The 25,615-nt window shown below is 52.1% G+C and overlaps 10 protein-coding genes and 1 non-coding gene across 11 annotated transcripts; 6 read left to right on the plus strand and 5 right to left on the minus strand.

Moving 5' to 3' along the window:
• Positions 1–263: 263 nt before the first annotated feature.
• Positions 264–1,253, plus strand: B0T23DRAFT_421819 (uncharacterized protein). The gene is made up of 2 exons (XM_062839780.1): positions 264–782; positions 1,020–1,253. The coding sequence occupies exons 1-2, from the start codon at positions 506–508 to the stop codon at positions 1,175–1,177; spliced, it is 435 nt and encodes a 144-aa protein (XP_062690728.1). The 5' UTR covers positions 264–505; the 3' UTR covers positions 1,178–1,253.
• On the minus strand, positions 1,254–3,891 carry B0T23DRAFT_384448 (putative MFS multidrug transporter). Its single transcript, XM_062837481.1, has 6 exons — positions 3,255–3,891; positions 2,967–3,173; positions 2,509–2,871; positions 2,022–2,410; positions 1,852–1,915; positions 1,254–1,736 (listed from the first exon to the last, which is right to left on the minus strand). Exons 1-6 carry the CDS (start codon positions 3,695–3,697, stop codon positions 1,463–1,465), a joined length of 1,740 nt encoding a protein of 579 aa, XP_062690729.1. The 5' UTR covers positions 3,698–3,891; the 3' UTR covers positions 1,254–1,462.
• Positions 3,892–4,350: 459 nt separating this feature from the next.
• On the plus strand, positions 4,351–5,917 carry B0T23DRAFT_445218 (uncharacterized protein; the record flags this gene model as incomplete). The annotated part of the gene is made up of 3 exons (XM_062840918.1): positions 4,351–4,504; positions 4,923–5,549; positions 5,595–5,917. Coding segments are annotated over 3 exons (1,104 nt in total), but the record flags the coding sequence as incomplete, so codon positions are not given.
• Positions 5,918–5,996: 79 nt separating this feature from the next.
• B0T23DRAFT_190677 (rhamnogalacturonan acetylesterase precursor) lies at positions 5,997–7,294 on the minus strand. The gene is made up of 3 exons (XM_062833215.1): positions 7,104–7,294; positions 6,788–7,017; positions 5,997–6,695 (listed from the first exon to the last, which is right to left on the minus strand). The coding sequence occupies exons 2-3, from the start codon at positions 6,933–6,935 to the stop codon at positions 6,034–6,036; spliced, it is 810 nt and encodes a 269-aa protein (XP_062690731.1). The 5' UTR covers positions 6,936–7,017; positions 7,104–7,294; the 3' UTR covers positions 5,997–6,033.
• An 82-nt stretch (positions 7,295–7,376) lies between these two features.
• B0T23DRAFT_190667 (P-loop containing nucleoside triphosphate hydrolase protein) lies at positions 7,377–12,249 on the minus strand. The gene is made up of 11 exons (XM_062833214.1): positions 11,888–12,249; positions 11,644–11,831; positions 11,523–11,577; positions 10,436–11,464; positions 10,224–10,379; positions 9,597–10,176; positions 9,361–9,536; positions 8,774–9,303; positions 8,599–8,714; positions 8,352–8,545; positions 7,377–8,279 (listed from the first exon to the last, which is right to left on the minus strand). Exons 1-11 carry the CDS (start codon positions 12,050–12,052, stop codon positions 7,569–7,571), a joined length of 3,900 nt encoding a protein of 1,299 aa, XP_062690732.1. The 5' UTR covers positions 12,053–12,249; the 3' UTR covers positions 7,377–7,568.
• A 783-nt stretch (positions 12,250–13,032) lies between these two features.
• On the plus strand, positions 13,033–16,424 carry B0T23DRAFT_190759 (uncharacterized protein). The gene is made up of 6 exons (XM_062833216.1): positions 13,033–13,303; positions 13,630–13,653; positions 13,744–14,398; positions 14,476–14,774; positions 14,860–15,572; positions 15,646–16,424. Exons 1-6 carry the CDS (start codon positions 13,214–13,216, stop codon positions 16,217–16,219), a joined length of 2,355 nt encoding a protein of 784 aa, XP_062690733.1. The 5' UTR covers positions 13,033–13,213; the 3' UTR covers positions 16,220–16,424.
• A 131-nt stretch (positions 16,425–16,555) lies between these two features.
• On the minus strand, positions 16,556–17,156 carry B0T23DRAFT_430540 (uncharacterized protein; the record flags this gene model as incomplete). The annotated part of the gene is made up of 2 exons (XM_062840254.1): positions 16,556–17,077; positions 17,148–17,156. 2 exons carry the CDS (start codon positions 17,154–17,156, stop codon positions 16,556–16,558), a joined length of 531 nt encoding a protein of 176 aa, XP_062690734.1.
• A 550-nt stretch (positions 17,157–17,706) lies between these two features.
• On the plus strand, positions 17,707–19,473 carry B0T23DRAFT_342133 (uncharacterized protein). The gene is made up of 2 exons (XM_062835900.1): positions 17,707–18,227; positions 18,319–19,473. The coding sequence occupies exons 1-2, from the start codon at positions 17,924–17,926 to the stop codon at positions 19,107–19,109; spliced, it is 1,095 nt and encodes a 364-aa protein (XP_062690735.1). The 5' UTR covers positions 17,707–17,923; the 3' UTR covers positions 19,110–19,473.
• A 337-nt stretch (positions 19,474–19,810) lies between these two features.
• B0T23DRAFT_t266 lies at positions 19,811–19,902 on the plus strand. The gene has a single exon. It is a non-coding gene; the product is annotated as a tRNA-His (tRNA).
• Positions 19,903–20,556: 654 nt separating this feature from the next.
• On the minus strand, positions 20,557–21,808 carry B0T23DRAFT_321232 (uncharacterized protein; the record flags this gene model as incomplete). The annotated part of the gene is made up of 3 exons (XM_062835215.1): positions 20,557–21,404; positions 21,541–21,577; positions 21,677–21,808. 3 exons carry the CDS (start codon positions 21,806–21,808, stop codon positions 20,557–20,559), a joined length of 1,017 nt encoding a protein of 338 aa, XP_062690736.1.
• A 318-nt stretch (positions 21,809–22,126) lies between these two features.
• Positions 22,127–23,343, plus strand: B0T23DRAFT_406300 (uncharacterized protein; the record flags this gene model as incomplete). The annotated part of the gene is made up of 6 exons (XM_062839098.1): positions 22,127–22,140; positions 22,296–22,357; positions 22,417–22,589; positions 22,753–22,867; positions 22,985–23,169; positions 23,308–23,343. The coding sequence occupies 6 exons, from the start codon at positions 22,127–22,129 to the stop codon at positions 23,341–23,343; spliced, it is 585 nt and encodes a 194-aa protein (XP_062690737.1).
• Positions 23,344–25,615: the final 2,272 nt, after the last annotated feature.

Raw genomic sequence — 25,615 nt, forward strand, 5'->3', positions numbered from 1 at the left:
TGTACAGAGTAAGCAATGTAATCGATCCTCCTTTATGAATAGTGGAATGTAATTTCGTGCTCAGGTAGCGATTCGTACATGTATTGCATGCGGTCTTTATAATCATTTGCACTTGCGAAAGATCATGTCATAAAGAACGATTAGATTTACTAGAATGCTACGTAGGGTAAGCACAGCTACAAATTCGAGGATTAATCGAGTCGAATGTGGTTGGCTGCATAGTGTAACAAGCGCACAAATTTATACCCCCCCACCCCCTTTGACACACAGTAAACCGGCTCTGTCTATTTTTCTGACATCGAGCCGGCGCGTAAGCTTCAGTGTGAACTTCTTATGGTACACTCTTGCCAGACTTTGTTCCAATCGGTTTGGGGAGTAATCATTCGCATAGTGTCGTCGGGCCCTGTAAATCACAGTGGCCCGCCCCTCTTGCCCTTGTGTCAGAGGCTTAATGAGCGGCACACCTTGAACTTGACAAAAGTTTGACTATCTAACAAACATCACCATGGCTCTCATTTTTTTCCACTTCATTCTACCATCCCTGGCTCTCATACTACCAATGTGCTTTTACTTTCTTGCCCACTGGAAAGTATATCCCCAACAGCTCCCTGGCATCCCCTACAACCAAACCGCTTCCCACCATATCCTCGGAGACATCCCCGACCTCGTAACCTCGGTCCGGCTTACCAAAGAAAGGAGAGAAGAGGGGGTTAGAAGAGTAATGCGGGAGTTGGATCGTTTCGAACCGGAGCGCTGGCTAGTGAGGAAGAATGTGAAAAGAGGTGAGGGCCAAGATACGTATAGGGAATGGGAGGAAAAAAAAAAAAAAGAAGAAGAAGAAGAAGAAGAAGAAGAAGAAGAAGAAGAAGAAGGAAGATTTTGATCCAGGTGCACTGCCGGTTTTGGCTTTCTCGGCGGGGCCGAGAGGGTGTCTCGTTAAGTTATGTGGCTCCTGTCTTTCCTATCCTCACTTGCGCATGTCCAGACTTTCTAACAGAAACATTTTACCACACTCACAGGTCGTCGACTTGCGATGCAGGAACTGAGAATGATGATCGTGCTTCTGACGCTCAGCTTCAAGTTCTTGCCGTTGCCAGAATCGTTGAATGGGATGGAAGGTCGGCAAATGGTGTTGCGCAGCCGGCAGCAGTGTTATGTCAAGGTGGAGGTTATTTGAAGCAACGACTGCGGCTGCTGCTTGTCCGGATCTTAGATGCGGTTACAGAGATTACAAAGACGACATGAGGTTTGCCTGGATTTTGGATTGGGAAATGGAAGACAATTTGTGTAACATAACATAGCGTTTGCTTGTATGAGTTGAGTATGCCCAATGTTCAACAATGAGTTATGCTTGACACGCTGCACTTTACAACAACATCCTCGTCACCGTCGCGAATCTGACTGTTGTTATCTCGCCGCCTCGCCGCCTCGCCGCCTTCATCGTCCATTCAAACTTGGCTAATTAGGACTTGGAAGCTACTTCCGCAGGTGTGGACGTTGGTCTTCTAGGAGGTCTCTCCCACAGCAACAAGCAAGAGATAAACGCAATGCCAGAGAAAGCAGTCAGCAATATGTTTTGCTTGTTATATCCTTCTGCATAGATTCTCCTGACCGCAGTCTGCTCTTCTGATGAGAGGTTTTGGATCGCAGAAAGGGATTCGGATATCTCCGTGACACGTGAAGGATCCAGAAGGCTCGGGAGCCTGCTTTCGACGTGGTTGCTGAGTAGGGTTGAGCTGTGGAGTTAAGGAATTGTGTTTCAGTTAGGACGCCTAGGTATACATGTCGTGGTGGAATGTAACGAAGTTCGAAGAATAGTGTGAGTAGTGTGGAGCTGGAATGGAAACGTACCAAACTGCGAGGGAAATTGTTCCCCCGAGGACACGGACTTGGGTGAGAGCACCCATCATTACGGCTGTGTGTGATTACAAGTTTGAGGTCAGTTACCGCCAGGATTAGTCAACGGGCAGAGAGCCACCCTGGTGTACGAATGGAAATGGGGGAGACAAGAGAGAACTTACGAAGATCCGTAGAATCCACCACCAAAGGCGCCAATGTCAAGATCGTACTCAGAGTCGAGCCAAAGCCAATGCCCATGATCGCTTCAAAGCCGTACTGGCTCGCTGGAACATGAGCGTCGTCTGCGCCCTTGATGGGCAGGGTCGGAAGCAAGCAGGTCAGGCCTACGCCAATGAGCTGGAAAACCGACCCCACGAGAATGATAGAGACCGGCGGAATGTTCCTGCTAGATGTCAGGTACCCAGACACGGCGGTCGCTACGGGCGACAAGAGGAGCAGTGGCAGAAGAGCAATTCCGGCTTTTTGGGGAGAATATCCGTAAACGGCTTGCAGACTTTGGGGGATGTTGACGACGATAGCTGTGAAGGGGAAGCCGATGAAGAAAGAAGAACTGTTTCCCAAAAGGCGAGAGAGAGTAAGTGAGTGATCAGTCAGTCAGTGTAGAGAAGGAGGTGGCGATGAGTAAAAGCAAAAAGTGGCACAACATACGCGAGCATGGCCGGCATCAACCGACCTTTGAGCAAACGGGGCGAGAAGACCGGCTCCTTGACCCATTTCGATCGTTCCCAGAGAAAGAAGAGGGCGCCTGTTACGAAGGCAAGAACAAGTGTCGATATGACGGTTGGGCTGCTCCAGGGATACCTTGTTCCGCCACTCTCGAGCGAAAACACTATGAGCATGGACGACGCGAGAAGGAGGACTGCGCCGGCGAAGTCGACCCTGCTCAGGTTAGAGGAAGTAACCTTGCTGCGCAGCAAAGCGAGAAGAGGTTGCTGTGGGTTTTTGTTGTTTTTATTGGAACCTGGGAGGAGCCACGCTAGAAGAAAAAATGCTAGACCTCCGGCTGGGCCACTGAATACTCGTGAAATGATTTTCCGTTGATTAGCGCCGGGCACACGCAAAGACACATTGTTGTCTCGAAACCGAAGGAGATGAGAAGCTCATACTTGAGAAAGAACACCCAGCGCCAGCTGCCGTTTGCGCTCACTACACCACCCAAGAGGGGTCCGATAATGCTTGCAAGTGCGAAAACGGTTGAGACGATGGCGATGTACCTGCCAAACTCGGCCTTGGGAACCAGAGTCGGCGCTATCACGATGGTCATGCAATAGATACCGGAAGCACCCATCCCTTGGAAGGCCCTGAAGATGATGCTATATTGTAGTGGTGGCGGCGGTCAGTAAGTAAGCGACCAGCTCTAGCTTGGAAAGGGGGCCCGGACGGTGACAACTTGCAGTTCGACGATATTGGTGGAGGCACCACAAAGACATGAGAAAATGACAAAGATGCCGAGACCAAGGAGGTACACGGTCTTTCGCCCGAAGACATCGCCGAGTTTGGCATATATGATCAGAAAGCCCGTATACGTGATGAGGTAGGCAGTGACAACCCAATCGCGTAGGTTAAAGCCGTTGAGCGTGTTGGTGATGGACACGAGCGAGGTGCTCACGATGGTAGTCTCGAGTGTCGACAGGAAGAGAGCTATCCACATGCCAAAAGTCAAGACGTGTTTTCTCCACCCGGACATGAAGGGGCCCTCGCTCGGCTGCTCGCACTCAGGACTGGCACCGTCGAGGTTGTGTTCATGGAAAGAAGGTGACGACGTTACTGTTGGTGCTGAGTTCTGCAGCGGTGCTTTCGAATCCAGCCGGTTTGATGGATCGCCTTTGGAGAGCATGGTGAGAAACTGTTAGTGAAAAGGTCGAGTGAGTGTATGTAATGTGTACGGTATGAGCTATGAGGTTGAACCGTTGAAGAAAATGCCGGCGTCTGATGTCAAAACGACGGAAGGAACTCATTCCAGTCAAGAGCATCAGCAGGAAATACCTCTACCTCTCGTCCAGGCAAACAGCGCCCCAAGACCAGTAGTGCTGTAAGTGGCTTGGGTCCAGACACTGACAACGATCCTAGGAGAAGATAGCGAATAAACAGCGTTCTTGCAAGGGATGGACAGCCCAGTACGTACCTTTCCATGCGTGATACCCGTACATAGATACCGGAAGGGCGGCCACGACGTAGTAGGGGGGTATGAATTCTTGAATTACGACTATTACATATGAGCTTAGCAATATGTGAGCGAGTGGAACATGAATACACATGTGAGCTACCTACTGAGTATACTTACTTTGATAAAGAGGAGTGTAACTTACCTAGGTAGGCAGTGTGGGTACTTGAACGTGTACATGCCTACGAGTAGGTAGGTAGGTAGAGCATAGAGGTAGGTTACTGGACCCTAGGTGAAGCCAATGGCTAGAATAAGCCCAGATGGTAACCATACCTATGATCAGGCGCCTCTTTTCCCTTCCTGTTCTTCAGTGTCTATCCGACTATGGAAGAATAGCCCCAGAACATCACTTCTCGCCCAAACAACACCTCATCATTGACCGGCACAGCGTCCATGGCTCCGTCGCACTTCGTTTGATCCGCACCCCCCTCGCAGGATTCTGTTTGGTGGTGGTCACGGTTGGCGGATCCACTAATTCGGGTAAGTTTAGCGCGTGGCCCTGGAAGCCTCCACTGACCGGCCCGATCCTAGCTCAGCCCTTCAGTGCTCCAGGGCAGTGCATGGTTTCCTAGGTGTGGGGTGTCTACATCCATGCCTCCATGCCCTGTTTCCGACGTTGCTTCTTCCATTCCCGTCATTCTTCTCCTGTTCTTCCACTGCTTCTGCCCTGGGGAAGTTGGGCCACAAAATGGAAAGAATTGAAGGGTGGCACCTATTCGGCACTACGGCATGGTCGATCAGCGCCACTAAAGATGTCCCTGTCAGCTTTTTGTTTCTTTGTTATCGGCGAGTCGGCCTCGTCGCCCAGTCCTTAGCCTGCATCTCGGCCCAAACATCCAAACAACTTCCAGCCGTGGAAACCTCTTCCCTTATGATAGCTAACCACGGCGAATAACAGCTCCAACTCTGGAAATCTGCCGCACTCTTGCCGCCCGAGGCCATGTCATCGAGTTCACGACTCTCGAGGGGCGTGCCGACCTTTTTGCGGCATACCCTTTTGTCTCAACCGTCCACCTGGTCGGCCGTGCCGTCACACCCAGCGAGGATCGGCAGCTTTACAAGTTCAGCAGATGGGACAACAAGACGCAGCGCGGTCGCAATAAGATGATTGAGTGCAAAAGGTTCTACGACGACCAGACCTATCTCGTCCGATATGCGCCCCAGCTTCTCCATCTGTTTCTCTGGACCCGATCTATGCGCAAGCAGGCTGGCGTCCACTCTATGCCCTCCCTCAAGCCCAAACCGGACAGTCTCGTGCTTATCAACTCGTTCTGGGGCCTCGAACCCGCAAAGGATGTACCGCCGCTCCTGCAACCCGTTGGTCCTCTTCTGTCAGACAGCTACACCCCACTCGATGACACCACTCACAACTTCCTAAACACCAAGACCTCCGTCGTCTATGTCACCTTTGGTACCCATGTCATTCTTACGCCCGAGAAAGTGGACAGGCTGATGCGAGGGCTTTGCTGTGCTCTTGAGCAGGGTTCGATTGACGGCATCATCTGGGCTCTGCGGGGTCCCACCCGTGATGGACTAGACCCGCAAAGGCCCTACCCAGCCTTGCTCCAAGGATCAAAGGATCAATATACCGTCCGTCATCTTTTAGCGAACCAACATCCATCTTGGCTCATCCTGGAGTACGCCCCCCAGAGGGCAGTCTTGGATCATCCGTACATCACCCTGTTTGTGACCCATGCCGGGCCATCGTCGGCCAACGAGGCCCTGTTCCATGGTGTTCCAATGGTCTCTATGCCCTTTTACGGTGATCAAATCCAACATAATCTTCGCCTGGTGGCCGCTGGCGTTGCCCAGGGTGTCGACAAGGATACTTTCACACCCGCCCAACTGGCGTCCACAATCTCTGCCATGATGGTCGATAGCGACGGTGAAATGCACATTATCTTTTCATCGGAACGGTCCGCTTCGTTGGTGTAACGGCAGGGAGATAGATTAAAAAACTTAAGGACGACTTCAATTAACCAGGCTTTCTAGAGCTCACCTCTCCTTCTTTAGAAAACAGTCGGATTCCCCGCCTTCAAATATCCCTTCAACGGCGTCGTCCCATTCCAAGCCAACTTGACCGCCTGCGCAAACGCCTTCGCCACGAGGTCCGCTCCCTCAGGGCTGGTGTGCGTATGATCGCTGGGATACAGACTGTTCGTCTTCGCGTTCCCCAGCTTCAAATACATATTCGCCACAGCCTGGTAGTGATCCACAAAGCTGGCTTTCCCCGTCCCTGCAAGATTCTTCGCTGCGAGGCTTGCATACCCCACGAACCTCACGGGGGTTCCATACCCGCCATAACTGCCTCCCTCCCACAGGTTGTTAGGTGTCTGGGAGCTAAAGATGACGGAGGCGCCCTTGGCAATGATCGCCTTAGCGGCGGTTTCGACGTAGTGATTGAACGTGTAAACATTTTCGCCCGTTTTACCTGAGACACAAACTTCGGAGCCGGTGCCGGGACAGTCGGAGCGGCCGTTGTCGGAAGCCGACCTAGGAGAGCCGCCGTCGTTGTGGCCGAACTCGATGACGACGATGTCGCCAGCGGTGACCAGGTTGGCAAGCTCGGTGAAGCGGCCTTCGTTGGTGTAGGAGCGGGCGGAACGGCCGGGGACGGCTTTGTTGACGACGGTGATGCCGTTGAGGAGAGGGGGAAGGTATTCACCCCATCCTGTAACAAGGGAGGGGAGGTTGTTAGGACCCTGAGTCTTTTTCGAAAATAGGAAAAGCAGGAAAAAGAATTGGACTAGGTGGCTAACTTACCCATGAGAAGACCCCCGGTCTTGGCCGTAGTGCTGTCACCGGCAAGGTAAACAGTAGGTGTTGCCCGCTTATCGACGGGATTCACGCTCCGCGCATCAACAATCGCAGCAGTGAGGCCGGCGATCAATGCCGTGGACGAAAATCGCATGGTGGGTGGAAGGGTTGAGGGTTGAGCACACACAAAACGTTGGTCACGGTATGCGTGTCAAGCGAGGAAAGCGTCTCGATAACTGGAGGGTAATAACATGGTTATTTACACAATTCGAAGCTGAGTTCTACTGTGAGATCCAGGCGCCAATCGACAATGGTACCGTACCTCAGGAAAATGCGACTCTTTGTCATGTGAAACGACGGCGTCCTCCCAAGAAAATCTCCCAATGTCGTTTCTGGTCGGTTAAAAAGAAGCCAGGTATGTGCCACGCGCTCGAATAAGGCATCGTCTCCCCTAGAGTGTGGGGAATCGGTTAAACAGGGAGGATGAAACAAACGCTGGCTCTTAAATGGTGGCATATTGCAATCGATCCGTTCGGAAGAATTATCGAACGCGACAGTAGCATCAAGGGGGAAAGTTGATGTTACACAAATGCGGAAACACTACGCAAAGTCTGTCATTGTCTCGGTCCACGGACGGAGATGACCCGAAACATACAAGATGCCCGGGAATTGTGGGCCGATGCCGAGCGAAGAAAAAGAATCCTGACGGAACTCGAAACTAAACTCTATCATAAGTCGCTCGTTATATATGTAGAGACATGTATGACATGACAAACATACGGCATCTTCATCCATCCAAAGACTGTCCCAAACACATCTCATAATACATCCCTCTCATCTCCAACAACTCCTCATGCGTCCCCGCCTCCGCAATTCTTCCGTACGAAAACACAAAGATCTTATCCGCGCCCTTTATAGTTGACAACCGATGAGCCACAGCCACCGTTGTCCGCTTTCTCCCCTTTGCATTTCCCTCGATTCCATCTCCATCTGCTCCGCCTTCGCCCTTTGCAGCAGCATCCAAAGCAGCCTGCACCACCCGCTCCGACTCCGTATCCAACGCACTGGTCGCTTCGTCCAGCAACAGCAATCTCGGCTTCCTAACCAGCGCGCGCGCAATAGCGATCCTTTGCCTCTGCCCGCCAGAGAACTGCAGGCCCTGGGATCCGCAGGGAGTAGCTAGGCCTTCGGGCAACGAGGCAATGAAGGAGTCGATGTTGGCCTGGCGACAGGCCTCGAGGATTTGCTCGTCCGACACAGTCGCGTCAAGAACGCCCATCGCAATGTTTTCTCTTATTGATCCCTGGTAAAGAACGGGCTCTTGCTGGACTAGCGCAATGTTGGCGCGGTAGCGGCCGAGGTGGATTTTTTGGTAGTCTTCGCCGTCGAAAAAAATGGTGCCGCTGGAGGGATCATAGAATCGCTCAAAGACAGAGATTAAGCTGCTTTTGCCCGAGCCGGACGCCCCTACCAAGGCGACGAGCTGGCCCGGTGGGATCTGATGTGTTGCCACTGATGTTAGTACACAAACAGAATTCGGCCAGATCATGAGGCTTGGGGTTGTACATACGCTGATGGAGACTCCTTTGAGGACTCGAGCGCTGGGACGGAGAGGATATGAGAATTCTAGAGCTTGGCAGTCCATGGAAACGGCGCCGTTGCTACGTTTTTCGGCATCTGGTGGGTGGTCGTCCTTGTTTTCGGGACGAACCGAGTCCCTGAGCCGGAAGATGAAGTTGGCGGCGTGCTGCGCCTTGGTAATGCCTATTCCAAAGTTAGACGGGTGCAAAATGTGGACACTAATTGGTGAGACTCACTTGTTGTGTACGTAAAGAATGTGGCTGCTGCTTCACCGGAAAAAATGACGGCGATGAACACTGTGTAGAATTGGGTGACGGTGTACTCTCCAAATGAAACCAATCGGCCGCCGTACCTAACCACGATGTGAGCTGGCATGAACCTATAATGGCAAGTAGAAATGGAAATATTTACCAAAAACCCAATGCCATCGACAGGAAGGAGATCGATTGGCTCAGAGCGTACCAAACCATCGTCCAGGTAAGACTCTTGACCGACGTTGCCGCAATAGAGCGCAGTTTATTCTCATATCTGTCAAGAATCTGCCGTTCCATAGCCAGTGACGAGATAGTTCGAATGGCCATAATAGCCTCAGAAGCAATGCCAGTGCTATCCGCAAACCTGTCCGAAGTATCATCATCCAGCTTGATCTCCAAGCGAATTCTCAGGTATCCTGAAAAGACAAGAGGTGGTAAAGCGCCAAAGACGAGGGTGAGCCCAAGTTTCCACCCAATCACAACGGCAAGGATGCAGCTCGAGAGCAAGTTGACCACCACGATTGCGATGACGCCCATGTTCATGGACAAAAGTTCATGCAGACTCTCCGGTTCCTTGGATAAATGAGACACCAAAGCGCCTGGAGAGTTACCTGGCATGTCGAAGAAGGTCATGTCCTGCCGGACGACGCAGTCAAAGATTGTGTACCGATAGAAGCGGACCATTTGCTGGAGGAAAACGTCAGTCTTCATCAATACCACGACGATAGGACAATGGGGACAGACCTGGGCGATAACGTTGCAGAACCAACCGAGCACCGCGTAGGCAACCAGGTTGCCAACGGCTACGATAAAGAACATGAGAGAAAAGAAGTTGCCTCGTTCGACCATTTTGTCACCCTCAAGGGCGAAAGCGTCCATTATCCGGGAGAAGATGATGGCAAGAGCGGGATATGTAGCCCCTAGATTTTGGCTGTCAGTGTTCGTGATTCCGATGAGAAGGTGGATGCCATGGATCTTACCTCCCGCGAGACAGCAAATACCCACCCAGCAAAAGGCAGGCCAAAGTACTCTTTGTTCTCGCATGAGGATGAACAAGCATCTCAAGAGGTTGATGTCGTCTTTCTTTGCAGCCCCTTCTTCCATGGCACTCGCATCAGGAACAGCCTCAACTACGTTTGACGTGGTGTTAGCTATCACAGCTCCTCCAATTTCAGCTCTGGTGTCCTTTTGAGGTTCGTCATCATCGTCAGGTTCTTGTCCGAGATGTTGTATTCGAACAAGGTGTGAATAGGTGCCCCCCAGGGCAACGAGTTGGTCATGGGTACCCTGCTCGATAAGACGACCGTTGGACATGACAACAATGTTGTCCGCATTTCGAATGGTGGAGAGTCTATGGGCAATGACGATCATGGTTCTCCCGACAGCAACGTTGTTGAGTGCCTTCTGAACAATCTGCTCAGCGTTAGGGTCGAGGGCACTTGTAGCTTCATCGAGCAAGAGAATTCGTGGGTTCGCAATGACGCTCCTGGCGATGGCGAGCCTTTGCTTTTGGCCCCCTGACAACATGGAGCCTCTCTGGCCGATTTGTGTTTGATAGCCCTGAACAGAGTTAGGTACGATCGGCGAGGCAGGGTGATGTGACATACCTCTGGTAGTTTCTCTATGAATTCATGAGCATACGCCGCGCGGCACGCATCTTCAACGAGCCGCTGCTTCTCTTCGTCGCTCAGATCAGCCATGGAAGTTCCGGCTAACCCATTCACAACATTCTGAAAGACGGTGCCTTCGAGCATGACCGGTTCCTATTGATGGTGTTAGCTGGGAAAGGGCTTGTGAAGGATCAAGCTTGCATGCTTACCTGCTGAACAAGTCGGACCTTGGTTCGAAGCCACTGAAGATTGTACTCTTCTATTTTTCGACCATCCAGTGTGATAGTACCGCTCTCGGGACAACCCCAGCGCTCCAGTAGGCCTAATACGGAACTTTTGCCTGATCCGCTAAATCCAACGATTGCCGTCGTTCTGTTTGCTGGAATCGTAAGGCTGAAGTTTTGCAACACTTTGATATTCGGTCTTGAAGGGTAAGCAAACACGACATCCTGGAGTTCGATATTACCTCGACATTCAGCTGGTTTGATGCCTTCCTCCGACAAAGAGTCGATCTTTGACTCGCGGTCGATGACCTGAAACATCTGATGTGCGGCAGCGGCAGCCTTCGAAATGACGACTGATTGAGGAGCTATTTGAGTGAGTGCCTGGGCTGCCAGCAACACAGCAAAGATGACAGTGACAATTTGTCCCGGCTCAGACACCTCTCCCTCCTTATACATCCTGATACCCTGCCAGAAAGCGAGGCCATATCCAGCGTACACGCAAAAGAATTCCACGGAGAACAAGACGGCGTAGTTTGGACTCTTCCGAGCACCGACCGCTTTGGCCTCGTCAAGGATAGCTGCATATTTGCCGGACAACTTGGGGAAGGCCCAAAAGGCATGAGCAGTTTTGACACTCGCAAACACCTCCTCGGCTAGCTTTGCTGCTCGGGAGTTAATGATCATAATCTCGTTTTCCTGTTTCGCGTCGATGCCCATGCAGATGCCGGTTACGATGACGATGACGGGCACGATGCAGATGGTGATGAGGGTCAACTTCCATTGTACCGCAAAGGCGACAACAAAGGCAGCGAAGAAGGTTGCAATAGCTTGGATGGCGAGGCCCAGCTTCTCCGATATTCCCTGATTGACGAGGTTGGCGTTAGTAGTAAGATGGCTGGAGATGGATCCGGCCTCGGGCAGGTCGAAGAAGGCAACTTCCTGGCGTATTGTTTGTTTGAGGAAGTCGATCCGAAGAGACCGTGTGATCCTGATGGCGTTGGTGGAGGCAAGGGTCTTGGAATGTATGTAAGTGGCTGATCGAGATGAAATCCCACATGGGAGGAATTCTTACAGTCCAGATGTATACGAGGACAAGTTTGGCGATGAAGAGATAGACAAAGTATAGTCTGGAAGTCCAAAGATTATCTCAGCACCCTGTTGCAAGGGTCAAACCGCAGCGGAAAGAAACGTACGTGTAGTCGTTGAGGCTGGAACGAAACTCTGCCGGGGTCGCTTTGCTGGTTATAAAATTGTTGAAGACAGTAACAAATTTGCCAAAGACAAGGTCCATCAAGGGAAGAAGAACACCAGACGCTATCATGCAAGTCAGGGCTGCCGCATGTGTCCACCAACCGATGTGGTCTGTGTACCTGAAGATTCTCTGGAAAGTTGAAAGGTGTCAACACATGTCTTGGATTGTTTGGACGCATCACTCACAAAGTAACTCTTGAGGCTCCCATCTTCGCATCTGTCTGATACATGAGGGGTCTCGTCTTCCTTTTGAGGCGCACCGCATTTGGGAATTGGTACGATGGCATCGCCTGCTTTTCTGCCATTGTCGGTCACTGAGGTGCTTGAAGGTGATTCTTGGACCACGGCCATCTTGTTCGTCTGCGATGACGTATTGCTCTCCGTCTCCAAACCCACACGCGTCTGTTTGCTATGTCACACCTGAACACGACTCTGACCGGTAGATATATAGTCAGGCGAGAAGCATCCATTCATCGATGGCAAGTTGGTGTCAACCTGCCGTCCCTTGGCACATGTTGGTGGTCGATTTTTGCAGCATAATGGTGTTGATCGCCAATACAAGCGATTTACAGGGGAGAGAGAAAAGCAGAAGGATCAAGCCGAGATAGCCAAGGCGCAGGGTCGTTTCCGCCAATTAAAATGTCCATCCAGGCCCAGGAAAAGAGCGTTCCGCACAATGGAAGCGAGCCATATCATGGCGTCCGAAAGGCCCCTTGCACACCTCATGGTAACATGCCGTGGTGAATCATAGTGAATACGGCGGCGATGACCGATCAAACTCCACATCCGGGTGTAGTCCATAAACAGTCGCCCAAGAAATCAGCACAACCAAGACGAGTGACAACGAATCAAAGCACGGCACCGTGGCGGATGAGGGGAGGTTGTTGAGTTGTTGAAGGTCCAAATAGGTTGCAGCAGTCTCGAATCGGTGAGATTGAAGTGTAGTAGTTCGAGTAACGTGGGGCAACGTCCCCGGACAGAGACGGGATCCGCGGGCCGCGATGCCAAGCATTAGGTGAATATGTAGTCGAAAGTCAAGACGAATGGAAGACTCAGCAAGTCACAGCAGCTTCCCATCATTGCATTCTCACAGCCTCAGCAGTCCTGTTATTTCAGCACAATACGAGGCTCCACATAACCTCAACTGCAGGTATCTACCAAATAGTGTATACCCTCAGAGCCACAGCAGTCTACAGTAGCAGGGCATCTGTCTGCACTGCCTCGGGTGCCTTCCATAGTTGTCGTCAGTGCTAATACGATCGTCCTCTTTTTTTCAACATTGCGCCAGGTCTCTTTCGTCGTTCTTTTGTCACGCACCCGTCCTTGAGGTTGAGGCGATAGGTTTTGTGTCAACTATCTTTGGCCTGCGTTTAATATGAACATTGATTCCTTGGCGACGCAAGCCCAGGCCACCTAAACTCCGGTTTGCACTACCGGTACAGTAACGGACAACCACTACAACCGTCACGGTCCTTTGGATCAGCACAACCTTCAAGGAACCATACAACACACATGGACACAGAACGAGAGGCTAGTGGCGAGAGGGAGGCGGCCGAGGGAAACCCAGCTGGGCTCAGCCCGGGGGCAGGACTAAAAAGAGCAGTAAGTCCCTCCCGTTTCGGATTCCGCAAAGTCCCACGTTTCCCGTCCGGCATGCCGAAGACCTAGAAGTCTGCATGACGGGGCCCGCTCCGGTCCGAGTCCGACCTCACGGATCCCGGTGTGGTGCCCGCGGTGCCCGACCCGTACCCGACCCGCATCCGACCCGCACCCGCATACGCTTTGGGCTTTCCAACTCGAGGCACCTTACTTCCGCATATCTTGTTCCCTTTTTCATGTCACCCCTATTGGAATCTCCTACCCAGCAATGCTACATCGAATGCACGGGTGCAACTGCTTCTTACTGACATATGCCAATCTAACAACAGTGCGATCAATGCCGGCTCCGCAAGGTAGGTAGGTCCAAGGCCATAATACTCTCATCAATGGTGCAACAAGTCCTGGTATTTCTAACCAAGCCCCTCCTTCCCTTGACTACATAGATTCGTTGTGACAAAGAGTCACCGTGCTCAAATTGTAGGACAGCAAACCGGTCATGCAGCTCGTCCGGAGTAGGCCAGAAGCCCAAGGAACAACGGCAGCGAGTTCTCATCTCCGCGCAATATGAGCGCAAGATTGACCACTTCGGAACCCGGCTCACCGGTATCGAAAAGATGCTTCGTGAGCTGGTGGTCATCTCGCAATCCCGCAGCCCATCGTCTGAATCCTCTCTCGCTGGTGCCGGCGCCAACAACAACAACAACAACAACAACAACAACAATGCTTCTCCCTCCAGCGAACCCCCGGTGGCCATCATTAGCGACATAGTCGGCGATCCCGACCGGGGCGAGATACCCCTTGACGGCGATGGTGACAACGACGACGAGATGGACTCGGCCTTTGAGGGCAACTCTTCTATGACGGCCCAAACCGTCTTCGCCAGCGAGTTCCTCGAAAACGCCGTGACGCAGACGTCGCTCAGCCCAAGCATGGAGTCGGCCCTGTCGTCCCTCCGGCAGATTGTGTGCATGCAGAACCGTAAGCGGACTAACCAGGACTCGAGGTTTCCTAACGCGAAGCCGATGCCTAGGGGCGGCATGCGTGAGCTGCCTATGCCTCCGAGCCCGGTGGTGGTGGGCATTCTTCGGGACATCAAGAGTACGGAAACATTGAACCTGCTTTGCTTGGTGAGGAAAGGTGTAGCTAACTCGAAGAAAAATTTTTCTCCTTTACAGATGAGCTGCCAGAAACATTCACATTGATGTGCACATTCATCGCGGTAGATGACTTTGTCGACTGCTGTCGCAGGGTATACTTCGCTACCGAAGATTACAGCTTGGCGACCTTTATCGTCGTCAATGCCGGTCTGTTCTACCTCTTCCAAGAGAAGGCCACAAGGGCGGACGAGGCTCATCAGGCCGAAAAGCTGCTCGAATACCGTAACCTGTGCCGAGACAATCTCGAGACGGCCCTGATGGCATTACCTCTGTTCATGCCGGCAAGAAAGGAGAGTATCGAAGCATTGTTGCTGGCTGTAAGTTTTCTCTCACTGTCACTCCAAAACTCCTTCTCTTGTCTGTGACATAACACGGGGTCGCTAACCCAGCTCTTCCGCATAGGCTTCCTACGCCGTCGAAGCCTCCCGCTTCACCCTCGCCTGGCAACTCAACTCCTCAGCAGTCATGATCTGCCAAACCCTTGGCTACCACCGCCTTCCCACCACCATCTCGGGCGCTTCCGCCAACGACGACGTCTCCAACGACACCAAGTCCGCGCTCTTCTGGTTCGCCTATATGCTAGACAAGGGCCTCTCCCTCCGCTTCGGCCGCTCCTCCATGATCCAAGACTACGACATCGCCATCCCAAAACGCATGGGTCGGACCATCAACGTCGCCGACTTTTGGAAGGAGATGCTCAACCTGTGGATCGAGCACGCCGAGGTCATGGGCAAAGCATACGAGCAGCTGTACTCCATCGCGGCCCTGTCGCGACCACCTGAACAGCGCATCGAGAGCGCGCGCCAGCTGGTCGAGGCCATTAAAGGGATAGCGAGGGAAAACGACGAGCTGATCCGCCATGCGCGCGAGACGGGCAAGCTTGCTGATTCCGGAAAGAGGGATGGGTTCACGGTGACACTGATGCTGCGGTCGGACGAGGTCACGTACTGGGCATCGCTGTGTCTGATATACCGCGCCATTCCTGCCGCTCCTGGGTTCGGTAGCACCTTCAACCCGGAGTGCATCGAAGCGGCGCGGCGGGCTGTCGAGGTCCATTTGGAATGCATGCAGATTCCTGGGTTGAGCCATTTCACGAAGGTTGGGTATCTTCACTGGTAAGTGTTAACAAGGCCAAGTAATATACGTATTGTGAGGTCCCAGCTCTAACAAAACACCAACAACCAACAGGACGATTCTTTACGCCCCGTTCATACCCTTCATCGTCCTTTTCTGCCATGTCATTGAGACATCCAACATGCAGGATCTCGATCGCATGGATCACTTCGTGGCCTCCCTCTCCACCGTCTGCAGCATATCCGAGGCTATCGACAAGTTCAATCGCGTCTGTCAGGTCCTCTGCCACGTCGCACGCCTCTACGTCGAGACCAAGGCACAGCAACAGCAGGACCAAGACATGATGCTGGTCGGTCATGATTTCGACATGTACCTCAGTCAGCTCGGGTTCATGCCTCAGCAACTCCTCCACGATCAGCAGCAACAGCAACCGCATGCAACCTCCTGTTCGAACCCTGCCCATCAGCAGCGACAACACCAACATGGCGGCATGGCGGCACCAGGCGCTGCTACTGTCGTCACACCCAGTGTCTTCAATGCAGATGTGCCCGCTGGCCTTATCGATGCGACGCAAACAGCGCAGCTTGGAAACTGGTTTTCTGGCCATCGGCATATCATGAACTTGGTGGAGGAGGATTTATCGGGGTTTGAGCCGAGGATTTGGACGACTATGACCGGGGGTCCTTGAAGTAGAGAACTGGTGGGCGACAGATGTGTTGCGTCTTGCAAAAATATCCGGCGGCTTTCTGTTTCCCATTCATCATTTATCTTGGCGGTCTCTGTGCTCCTGTTTTTTGCGCGCTGGAGTTGGGCGGTATTTTCGGCAGAGTTGACTCGATAAGAGGATGGCGCAACAATTCGATCCTTCTGTAATAGCGAATTTGGCGTTCAAAGCTGATAGGCCTCATTACCAGAACCCGTCCATGGCTACTGCATATCTGTTGGTCGGATTGCTGTTGGTTGCACGCGCAGTCCCTTTCCAGCACACTTGGGTAAAACTGATATCCTCCAATGTCATTCCCGCTCAATCAGTCGGTTTCCTAGGATCGTAAACTTCGTATCCCTCGTCTTCGGTGTCGCTCTCAACCAGTTCGCTTCTCAGTGCCCTCTTAATCCCCGGCTGGCCATCTGGCGCTGTATCAATGTTTGTTCCTGGAGCCGGTGCAGCAGTCGCTGATGTAGCCGATTTATTCTCCCCAACAGGAACAAAGGCGCTCTTAAACCCTGACTTTTTAAACCCGCCCTTCTTGAATCCACCGCCGCCGCCCCCAGCAGCACCAGCACCACCAGCCGCAGCTTCTCCAAGCTTGATGGAAATGACGCCCTCATTTTTTTGCTCCTGTCTCCTAGCACGTGCGGCAGCCTGGGGATCCCGCACCATCTGCTTCATATCCTTAAGGCGCTGCTTATGGCTGTGGTCGTAGGAGGAGAGATGGGCTTCATAGTCGTTCATGCGGCTGTATCCCTTTTGGCATAGCTGGCAGTAGAAAGATTGGAGGGCTTCGCGGGCAGAGGAAGTTTGAGCTGGTGGGAGGGTTTGGTGGCGCTGTTTGAGGGGATAGTTAACATATTGCCATCAGGATAGCGTGGGGAGCCATAGCTATGTGGCGACTTACTGGAGGCATTTCGACGGTTTGACGGTAATGTAAACGAGACTATCAAGTAGGACTGTTTTGCTTTGATCTCGATATGCGATTCTCGGGATGCCAATTATGATGTTTTCAAATTCGTTGCGTGTTGGACTTTGGTATGGTTCGTGGAAAGTGAACAGACGTGAAGTTGCAACTCGAGATGATGCGCGCCTGCGTGCGAGGTCACACCCCGCAAAGACCAAGAACTGCCGGCGGCACGAATCACAGCAGTTCGTTTAATGCAAGTTTGACGGACAGCAAGGAAACGTGGGGAAGCTATCCCCACACAGAAACTCCACCACACCGCCAATCCCCACTACACCAGGCGGTTTAGCGGATACCTTACCTACTGTCCTTGCGTTGGCGGGACCTCCAAGCTAGAGGTACCTACATGGACTGCGTACATAGAGGAGGTACTTGATGCTTGACCAGCGAGTGATCCACTTGAGGACCCCAACGGCTACCAGGTGAGCCAGTGAGGACCCACCCTCGCTCCAGGTCACTCAACAAATGCGCCAGTACTTACGCACCTAAAGAACCCCCGGCCGAAACCTCCAACCCATCTAACTTTCCAGGCCCTGTTTGATTCCTGACGACAAACCTGCCCAGGTCTCCTGAAATCCCAATTTGGACCACAAACAGCATCAGAAGAGACGAATTGGAAGTAAAACATTCTTAAGAAGGACCAACGAACAAGGAACGGTTGCGAGAGACTGGCGCAACCCGACGCTTCCAACCATAGCCAGTCCAGTCCACCCACCATGGATCCTCACGGCCTGGACCCTCGGGACCACCAACTAAGTCACAAGGCATCGCAAGAGACCTTTATCTCGCTTGTACAACTCGACCCAGAGCCGATACAAGACCTTTACCAAGATGAAGGTCCCGACTTTGACCCAACAAGAGATGCCTCGCCCTCGGAAGACGCCGCCGAAGGCGGCTCCCTAGCAAATTCGATACATTCTCTCAAGTCATCCGGATCAGGAGGGGCAGCCGGAGGTATAGGTCTTAACACAATGACACCACTCGGCTTAAGCGGTAGCGGTCATGGAGCGATATATTACTGTAAGAAGACCTCCTCCCCTCGGACTGCCACTTCTCCTCCCCACCCTGGGGGAAAATTGCGGCTCTTTCAGCTCACATCACCCTCCTCTAGTAACCCGCATTCAACGCTACTCTTCCTACACCTTCTCCCTCTTCGCCTCCCTACATCTCGCCACAACCTCCGTGATCCCTCTCCTCGCGCGCTCCGTCCCCGCCTCCGAATCCTACCTCCTTCTCGCACGCGAGATTTACCAAACGCCCCTCTCCGAGCCCTTGCTCGTCGCTCTTCCCATCGTCGCACACGTTGGCGCCGGTCTGCTAGCTCGCCTACTCCGCCGCCGCGAGAATCTCCGACGCTACTACGGCGCCGGCGACGAAAAGACACATATGGGCCTGGGGATCACCAAACCGACCGCTCGCTTCTTGCGCAGCGGCTGGCCGCGCCTCAGCTGGATTGCGCTCAGCGGGTATGGATTTACGGCAGTGGTGGCCGCGCACGCCTTCATGAACCGCGGTCTGCCGCTTGTGGTGGAGGGGGACTCGGCCAACATTGGTCTCGCGTACGTTGCTCACGGGTTTGTGCGACATGCGTGGACGTCGTGGGCGGCTTACGCCGCGCTCCTGGGGATCGGGTGCGGACACATGGTGTGGGGATGGGCCAAGTGGTTTGGTGTGTCGCAGGGCGCTGGCTGGGTGTTGGAGAGACACACGGGCGTGCCGGAGGTGGATAGGAAGGCAAGGCGGAAGAGGAGGAGGAGATTGATTTGGATCAATGCCGTGGCAGCCGCGGCGACGGCGGTGTGGGCGGCTGGTGGACTGGGAGTGGTTGCGAGGGGAGGGGAGACGCTTGGGTGGGTGGGAAAGGTTTATGATGGGTTGTATGACAAGGTGCCGTTGTTTTAGAACAAGCGGCTTGGGATGACATACGGGATGTGGAATGGGATGGGATGGGATGGGATGGGATGGGATGAACTGAAGGGGACGACAAGGCATTCGATTGGGGTTTTCGAAAGATGAGATGGAATGGACATGGTGCAGCGCAATGCACGCGCGCCCCGAGACACATGGGCGACACGACGGTGCATTCAAAACCCGTCTTGGCGTTCAAGATTACATATTAGGTTTTATGATTTTGTAAATAGCATGCATGGTTGACGCTTAGATGATACGTACCAAGACATGAACATGATGGCATCGACTCTGCATGAGGTACCCTACATGCTGCTGCTTGTCGGTGTGCTACGTACAGAATTGCATTCAATTCTCTTGCCTTTCGTCTGAACACTGCTTGACTGTCTGTTCTCGTTCCATTAGTGCAGCCTGAGTTAAGAGTTCCATCGCTAGGCACCCAACCGAAATTGATACGCGTTCAAAGTCATACAGGAGTATTGACGAGAAAATCGATCAAGGTTTTTTTTGGTATTTCCAAGCTTCTATACACTAGAGGTAGAGGTGCCGCCAATCCTTGTTGCAATCGCCTATCGTGCACATACAGGCATCTACCTATCTTAGGTTACTGTCAATGGCGGGAGGTACAGCATAACATCGCATTCCTGTTTTTCCGTACGTAGGCTTTGCCTCATTCGTCGTTCCTATCAACAACAGGGATTGTAGTATAGTGGTCAGTACTTCTCGTTGTGGTCAATTTGACATACAACGATCCGAGAGGACCCAGGTTCGATTCCTGGCAATCCCAACTTTTTTCTTTTTTTTCCTTCTTTCCCTTTTTTTCGCCTTACTGATTGGCCGTCTTCTATCAATCATTGTTCCTTTTTCTCCCTCCCTCTCTCTCCCTCTCTCCCTTTTTTTCTTTATTCTTTTTTTTTCTCCTTCGAACAGCATTTCAGGTTACCTCTTTTGTATATAAAACCTTGTAATATATTTAGTTATGCATGCATGTGCCATCCGTGTATCAACTAGCTATTCGACGCGTTGACTGTCGACAGACGGAGAAAGGTGGAATTTCCTTTCGTGGGATGCGTAAATCAAAGTATCCTACAATATATACAAGTACGCAAAAGATCTACTAACAGGGCCATTGATAATATTGAACGAAATCGGTGCTTGTCAGCTTTTTGTCTCTAGAGGTTGTCCGATTTGCGCATAGACTGAATCAAATGCCAGTAACTTGGGTGGTAGATCTAAGTCCGGTAAGAATGAAGAAGTGACCCCGAAAGTAATGGGAAATACGAAGGAGTTGGGATTGTTCAGAAAAGGCCCACTTGGATTAAGGAAGGAAATGACAGTTGGAGCCCAATGACCAGTCAGTCCCTAGGTCCCTGGAAGCTTTCCAACGCCTGTACGCTTCGATGTCCCCAAACTATGTGACAAAACTGCTATGCTAGTTGCTTCATATACCGAACCCAGTGTTGGCATAATTCATATTCGACCATCCTCCCGCAGCGCCATAGCTCCGTGTTTCCGCACCGCTGGTGAAGCACGTGTTATGCTGTATGATGTTGCTCTGGGCAATTTGAATCCGCCCCTTCTTCTTGTCGCCCACACGGTGGAATGTCATTTGAGGCTGTTCCTCCGTTAGACTCAGCGCCTGCTGCTCGGTGTAGCCAAGGCTAGCAGGCGGCGGCGGCGACGCCACAGCTACTGATAAATGTGACGGCAATGGCGGGGGCGGTCCATTAAGACGAAAAGGCGGATTCTCTCCCGGCATCAGAGGTAAAGAACAGGCCGGGGCGCTCTGCCTTCTCGAGAGCGTTATCTGTCCAGGTCGGAGAAAATGCAACGCTCTTGACGCCTCTTCTGAGACCTGAGTCGTCACTGGGGCAAGGGGCAGTTGATATTGATGACCCAGTGATTCTGTAGGGTGCCAGGTAGGTTCTGTAAACATTGAAATAGAGCAAGTGGTTCGTTGATCGGTAGGCGATAAGATGTAGTGTGGCGGGGGTGTGGACTCCCCTGGCGAATACCCTTCAGCCGAACTTATGTGTAATTCCGGGGCGAAGGCGCCTGCGTTGTCTATTCTAGGTCCAAGCTGTGAAGATGAAAAGGTCGCAATGGAGTTGTTGGGCTGGAACTGAAATTCCAGCTGTGAAGAAGGGGTCATTTGGACTGTATGAGGAGATAACGACGCGCCCGTCAACGAATGATAACTCGGTGTATCATCGAATGACTTCGTCTGGGTTGCGATGTTTGCAGATGTTGTATAGACTGCTTGACCCAGGGGCGATATAACGGCTGGCACTATATCGAAAGGATTCTGGTTCGTAACCGTCGCCCCACAGCGCCGTAGGTGCTCATCGAACGATGGCTTCTTTACGTATCTGCGGTTGTTAGTGACCAGGAACAAAATGCTTGCCGGAGTCTCTGCATGACTTACGTTTTGCTGCAATATGGGCAAGAAAATCTCTCTGCTCCTATGTTGTGGACACACTTTTCGTGATTCTTCAGGGCTTGGAACTACTTTCATCAACACTCGACATGATTCAGCCACCCTAATGACCCGATGGACTCACTGTCATGAATACGTCCTGACACGGCTCACTCCTGCATCTGAGAGTGCCTGCCCTTCGCCACATGGTCAACTCTTCGTTGAGTTGTGCAAGTTTCTTCTTCAACTCTGTCGCTTCCGCTTCCTTATTGGTCATTTTCAGACGTTCAATTCCCTCGTATAGTTGTTGATTGGTTGCCACGAGAGACGCGATGGCGTTTTCAGTCTGTTCCAAGGCCTCCCTAAAGGTCTGTACGCTTGAATATCGTTCAGGTCTGGAATAGTGTTGAATGCCGAGGGCGGAGTCATGGAGTGTTGTGAGAAGTTGTTTGAAGCGCAGCCCATCAGATTGTTCCCTGTCGAGGGATAAAGGGAGACACGCCATCTGCTCAACTGTTAGATGTGTTGGAAGTTTGATAAGAAAGTATGAAAACACACCTCCGGTTCCGTATGGTGCGGTCCAGATCGAACGTCCATGACGCCAGGGAGGTGAGTTGCGACTTGTGGTGAGATTTTCTTGATTCTCTGCCAATGTTGATGAACAGGAACGAGACAAAAATGAAGAAAGACGAAGAGGATAAGGTGACCTGTAGACCGGGCTGAATACGGACACGGAATTTTCATGATTGTTATTCACGGTAGAGATTGGTGGATGACTTCAAGACCCCCTCCTTGTCATCCTACACAGTGGCCCCCGCCACGGGGAGTTTTTTTGGGTCCCGGTCATGGTCAAGGTTGGCTCTTAGGGCGTTGGCTTGGTTCTAGCAGATCTTGCTCGGTTCGACAGCCCGCTTTCGCGCATGTTGGCTTGTGCGCACCATGTATGGAAGTTGAAGTATGCTATCGCCCGCCCGGCGCCTCTGATGTATAATCACTCGCTTGTGGCAGGGTGTAGGGACGACGAGGCGCCTGACTGCCATGTCCTTAGCAATATTGAGGTGCGTTTCAAAGCATGAAGTTGGAGCTACTTACTGGTCTGAGCCAGTTAGAATGAGCATTGATGTGACACTTCAAGGGGCTGTTCTTGTGCGTAATCTGGTGGGAAGGATTGGCACGGGGCGCATACGATGCCCTGCCGCTCGTATGTCTGATACCCTGAAGAGCTACCATACTCTGTTGGCGTACCTCACGCTGCGTCGTGATAAGATGTCGTTGGCGCACCATGCTCTTGAGTCAGTGGGTTGGCCAACCCATCACGGCCATCTCTTCGACAGTAGTGTGTCTTGGCGGACAGAAAGTTGACAGTCAAGACATGAGATCCTTGACTCACATCGAGACTACTGATCCCAAACGTTAAAGTGGTGGAATATCTTGTATCACCAACAAATGACAGGCATGACCCAACACAGAAGCTACTCAACGAGGCGTGCCAGATGGTATGGGGGCTGGCGGTGTCAGGGCCGCAGTAACCTCCATGATTGGCGGGGACGAATAGCACAAGCTGCCTCGGCAGGTCAAGATATTGTGTCATCCACTGAACTCCAGTATCGGGACTGCATGGCCGCCGCATCATACACGGTTATAGCTGCTTGGAGTTGGCACCCTCCCTTGTTGTTCACTACAAAAGTGTTACCGGGTAAAGAGTGGATCGGTATACATGGAACAGCGACAAGAGCTGGGTAGAATTCTGCTTTCGAATTAGCTTGAGTGATCCAGAACAATGGCAAAGCATTAGCTCTTACGAAGACCTGACGTGACTGAAGCGAGGGTCCAGCCATGTCTTCTGAACTTGGAAAGATAGACACAGGTTCAGCATATCCATCAAACACATAAAAAAAAAGGCTCAGTTTATTTTCGCCGTGCCACCTCAGATCGTATAGTGCAAGATAGAACCCCCCGTAGGCAACACCGGATCGATCCAAGATAACAATGCCGTCAATGACACAGTGCTGGATGTGTGGCAATGACACGACCGGCTGGTTGAAAAATGGTGATGGCCCGGGGATTACAAAGGCAATGTTCTAGAAGAAGATGAGAACGAGCAGGAGGAACAATGTGCTCAAAGGCCGTACGACACACACGTCTAGCTTTTTGCCTTGATGGGCCGAGTCTGAGACTTTCGTTAGCGTACACGTCTCGGACGGAGGCCAACAGGAAGGCCTGAATCTGCCCCCGATTGGCGGACGTTGAAGGTTTCTCAATGTCAGGGAGATTTCACCGGTTCGAGATTGGACGTGCTCAGGTCGCTGCTTCGAATCCGGGAAGAGTAACCGAATCAGGGTCGATTGGCCGTGATAGGCGCATGAAGGTCAGACGTGTTGGGGTCGGCTGGGATTCAATTGATCTAGCCAAAGCGCTGCAACCACTGGGACCGCTCTAGGATTGCAAGACTTGAGTATCCGTGCCAAATGAGACGCCTGTGAGCAGTACTATCCAGGAACCAAGCTAGGAGCTGGAATGGAGTGTGGCGTCGATCCCATGTTGACGTAGATTCAGAATGGTTGTTCACGAGGAGCATGGTACGTGTAGGATCCTACTGGATTGGTAGTGAAAACCAGTCTAGGCGGCACGCACGTGTATGAGAAGCTGCCGAGTCAATGGTGTGGATGATGATGTCGCTCCAGTTCGAGGGAGAGAATGGAAGGAAGCGGGAAAAGAGCGGGAAGTTGTCGACGGCAGACTCGAAAACGACCTGAGGAGACGACGTTGACGGTTGGCGGGCTAAGCATATTTGCTTCCTGATTGGTCAATTGCACGTCCCACCATGCAGCGGGCTGCACGTATGGAAGTCGCTGCCTTTTACCTTGAGGTAGTCTGTACTGGGGCTGGTGGGCTGCTCAAGCCTGTCGACAACCTACCTAACTAACTGCCCTCAATAACTTGGATTAGGTGGGGTTTAGCGGATTGCACCATGCGCCTGCTCACCTGGGGCTTCAGGCGCTGTGTCTCTCGCCACCATACAGCGTACATACCTACCAACCTCGACAGATTACCGGTTCAGCGCAGCAGCCTTTCCTCCATTCTATGCCGCATCAGGTTGGTTCTTAGACCCTCTCCTCTGGCGAGCCTGATCGGCGTCGGAATCCTCCGCTCAAACGGCTGCCGCCCGGACCATCCGGATGCTAGGCCTGGGCCTCACTCTGGATATCGGTCCCGAACAGAGCTACCACTCTCCTTCGAACCATCCGCTCTTTGCAGACGACCTCGCAAACTGAAGGCAGATCAGACTCCTTCCTCTTTCAAGTGCTATCTGGGGTATCATACGTACTCCACTGCCGGTTTCTCTTCATGCCCTCGGACCTCAAGTTCATTCAGAAGTTTTTTGCACCAGGTTCCATGAGCAAAAGGAGAATGATTTGGAGCAGCTCAGCAATAAGATGTATCTTGGCCGCCAAGTTACCAATGCTTGCTCGCCAGCCTTTCAATCCTCTGTACAGTACGACTGAGAGCCAGGGACCTAGTTACATGAAGATTCTCGTCATTAATTAGTGTCATTCAGGTCTCTACCGGGCTGGGCCACTCAACGACCCTTGATCAAGGTACGTGCTGTGTACCAGCATTTATGTTGGATGACAATGCCCTTTTGAGGATTTTGGCTTGTCAAATTCTCCCACCGGAGCTAATAACAAAAGGGGCACCTATAACATCATATCTCCAATACCCTTGAATCCGACATATGCTCGCCGCTCTGTCTCGGGCCATTGCTGCCCCGGCGTGCTGGGGACAACAGCAACCCGCGGCGGTAGGAGAGTAACACTATCACCTTATCAACTAATAGTCTTACGGATTCGGTCTAGCCTTCAAACCGGGTTAATAAAGACTGCGAATATTGCGATTTTACCACACCTACACGGACCGTCAACCTACCAATGTAATAAGCACACATCTCCCGGCGCGTCGCCTCTGGAAGTACCACGAGATTTGGAACAATTCTCAGCACGTACACCAGCTGGTACATCGAAACACATGCAATGTCGCTAAGAAGTAAAAGGCGGACACTTGTCGTGTTTCTTGTGACCTCCTC

The sequence above is a fragment of the Neurospora hispaniola genome, assembly GCF_033458365.1.
Source record: "Neurospora hispaniola strain FGSC 10403 chromosome Unknown B0T23scaffold_6, whole genome shotgun sequence".
Taxonomy (NCBI): Eukaryota; Fungi; Ascomycota; class Sordariomycetes; order Sordariales; family Sordariaceae; genus Neurospora; species Neurospora hispaniola.

What these genes read in the sequence shown, in the direction of transcription:
- B0T23DRAFT_421819 (XM_062839780.1), top strand. Translation starts at nt 506, where the DNA reads ATGGCTCTCATTTTTTTCCACTTCATTCTACCATCCCTGGCTCTCATA. An exon ending in GAGGAAGAATGTGAAAAGAG is followed by an intron (nt 783 to 1,019) that starts GTGAGGGCCAAG and finishes CCACACTCACAG; the next exon opens with GTCGTCGACTTGCGATGCAG.
- B0T23DRAFT_342133 (XM_062835900.1), top strand. Translation starts at nt 17,924, where the DNA reads ATGGATCCTCACGGCCTGGACCCTCGGGACCACCAACTAAGTCACAAG. An exon ending in TCATGGAGCGATATATTACT is followed by an intron (nt 18,228 to 18,318) that starts GTAAGAAGACCT and finishes ACCCTCCTCTAG; the next exon opens with TAACCCGCATTCAACGCTAC.
- B0T23DRAFT_384448 (XM_062837481.1), bottom strand. Translation starts at nt 3,697, where the DNA reads ATGCTCTCCAAAGGCGATCCATCAAACCGGCTGGATTCGAAAGCACCG. An exon ending in CGCTGGGTGTTCTTTCTCAA is followed by an intron (nt 2,872 to 2,966) that starts GTATGAGCTTCT and finishes ACGAGTATTCAG; the next exon opens with TGGCCCAGCCGGAGGTCTAG. An exon ending in ACAATTTCCCTCGCAGTTTG is followed by an intron (nt 1,737 to 1,851) that starts GTACGTTTCCAT and finishes TTAACTCCACAG; the next exon opens with CTCAACCCTACTCAGCAACC.
- B0T23DRAFT_190677 (XM_062833215.1), bottom strand. Translation starts at nt 6,935, where the DNA reads ATGCGATTTTCGTCCACGGCATTGATCGCCGGCCTCACTGCTGCGATT. An exon ending in GACCGGGGGTCTTCTCATGG is followed by an intron (nt 6,696 to 6,787) that starts GTAAGTTAGCCA and finishes CCCTTGTTACAG; the next exon opens with GATGGGGTGAATACCTTCCC.
- B0T23DRAFT_190667 (XM_062833214.1), bottom strand. Translation starts at nt 12,052, where the DNA reads ATGGCCGTGGTCCAAGAATCACCTTCAAGCACCTCAGTGACCGACAAT. An exon ending in TATTTGCTGTCTCGCGGGAG is followed by an intron (nt 9,537 to 9,596) that starts GTAAGATCCATG and finishes GCCAAAATCTAG; the next exon opens with GGGCTACATATCCCGCTCTT. An exon ending in ATTCTTTACGTACACAACAA is followed by an intron (nt 8,546 to 8,598) that starts GTGAGTCTCACC and finishes ACTTTGGAATAG; the next exon opens with GCATTACCAAGGCGCAGCAC.
- B0T23DRAFT_190759 (XM_062833216.1), top strand. Translation starts at nt 13,214, where the DNA reads ATGGACACAGAACGAGAGGCTAGTGGCGAGAGGGAGGCGGCCGAGGGA. An exon ending in CATTCTTCGGGACATCAAGA is followed by an intron (nt 14,399 to 14,475) that starts GTACGGAAACAT and finishes TCTCCTTTACAG; the next exon opens with ATGAGCTGCCAGAAACATTC. An exon ending in AAGGTTGGGTATCTTCACTG is followed by an intron (nt 15,573 to 15,645) that starts GTAAGTGTTAAC and finishes AACAACCAACAG; the next exon opens with GACGATTCTTTACGCCCCGT.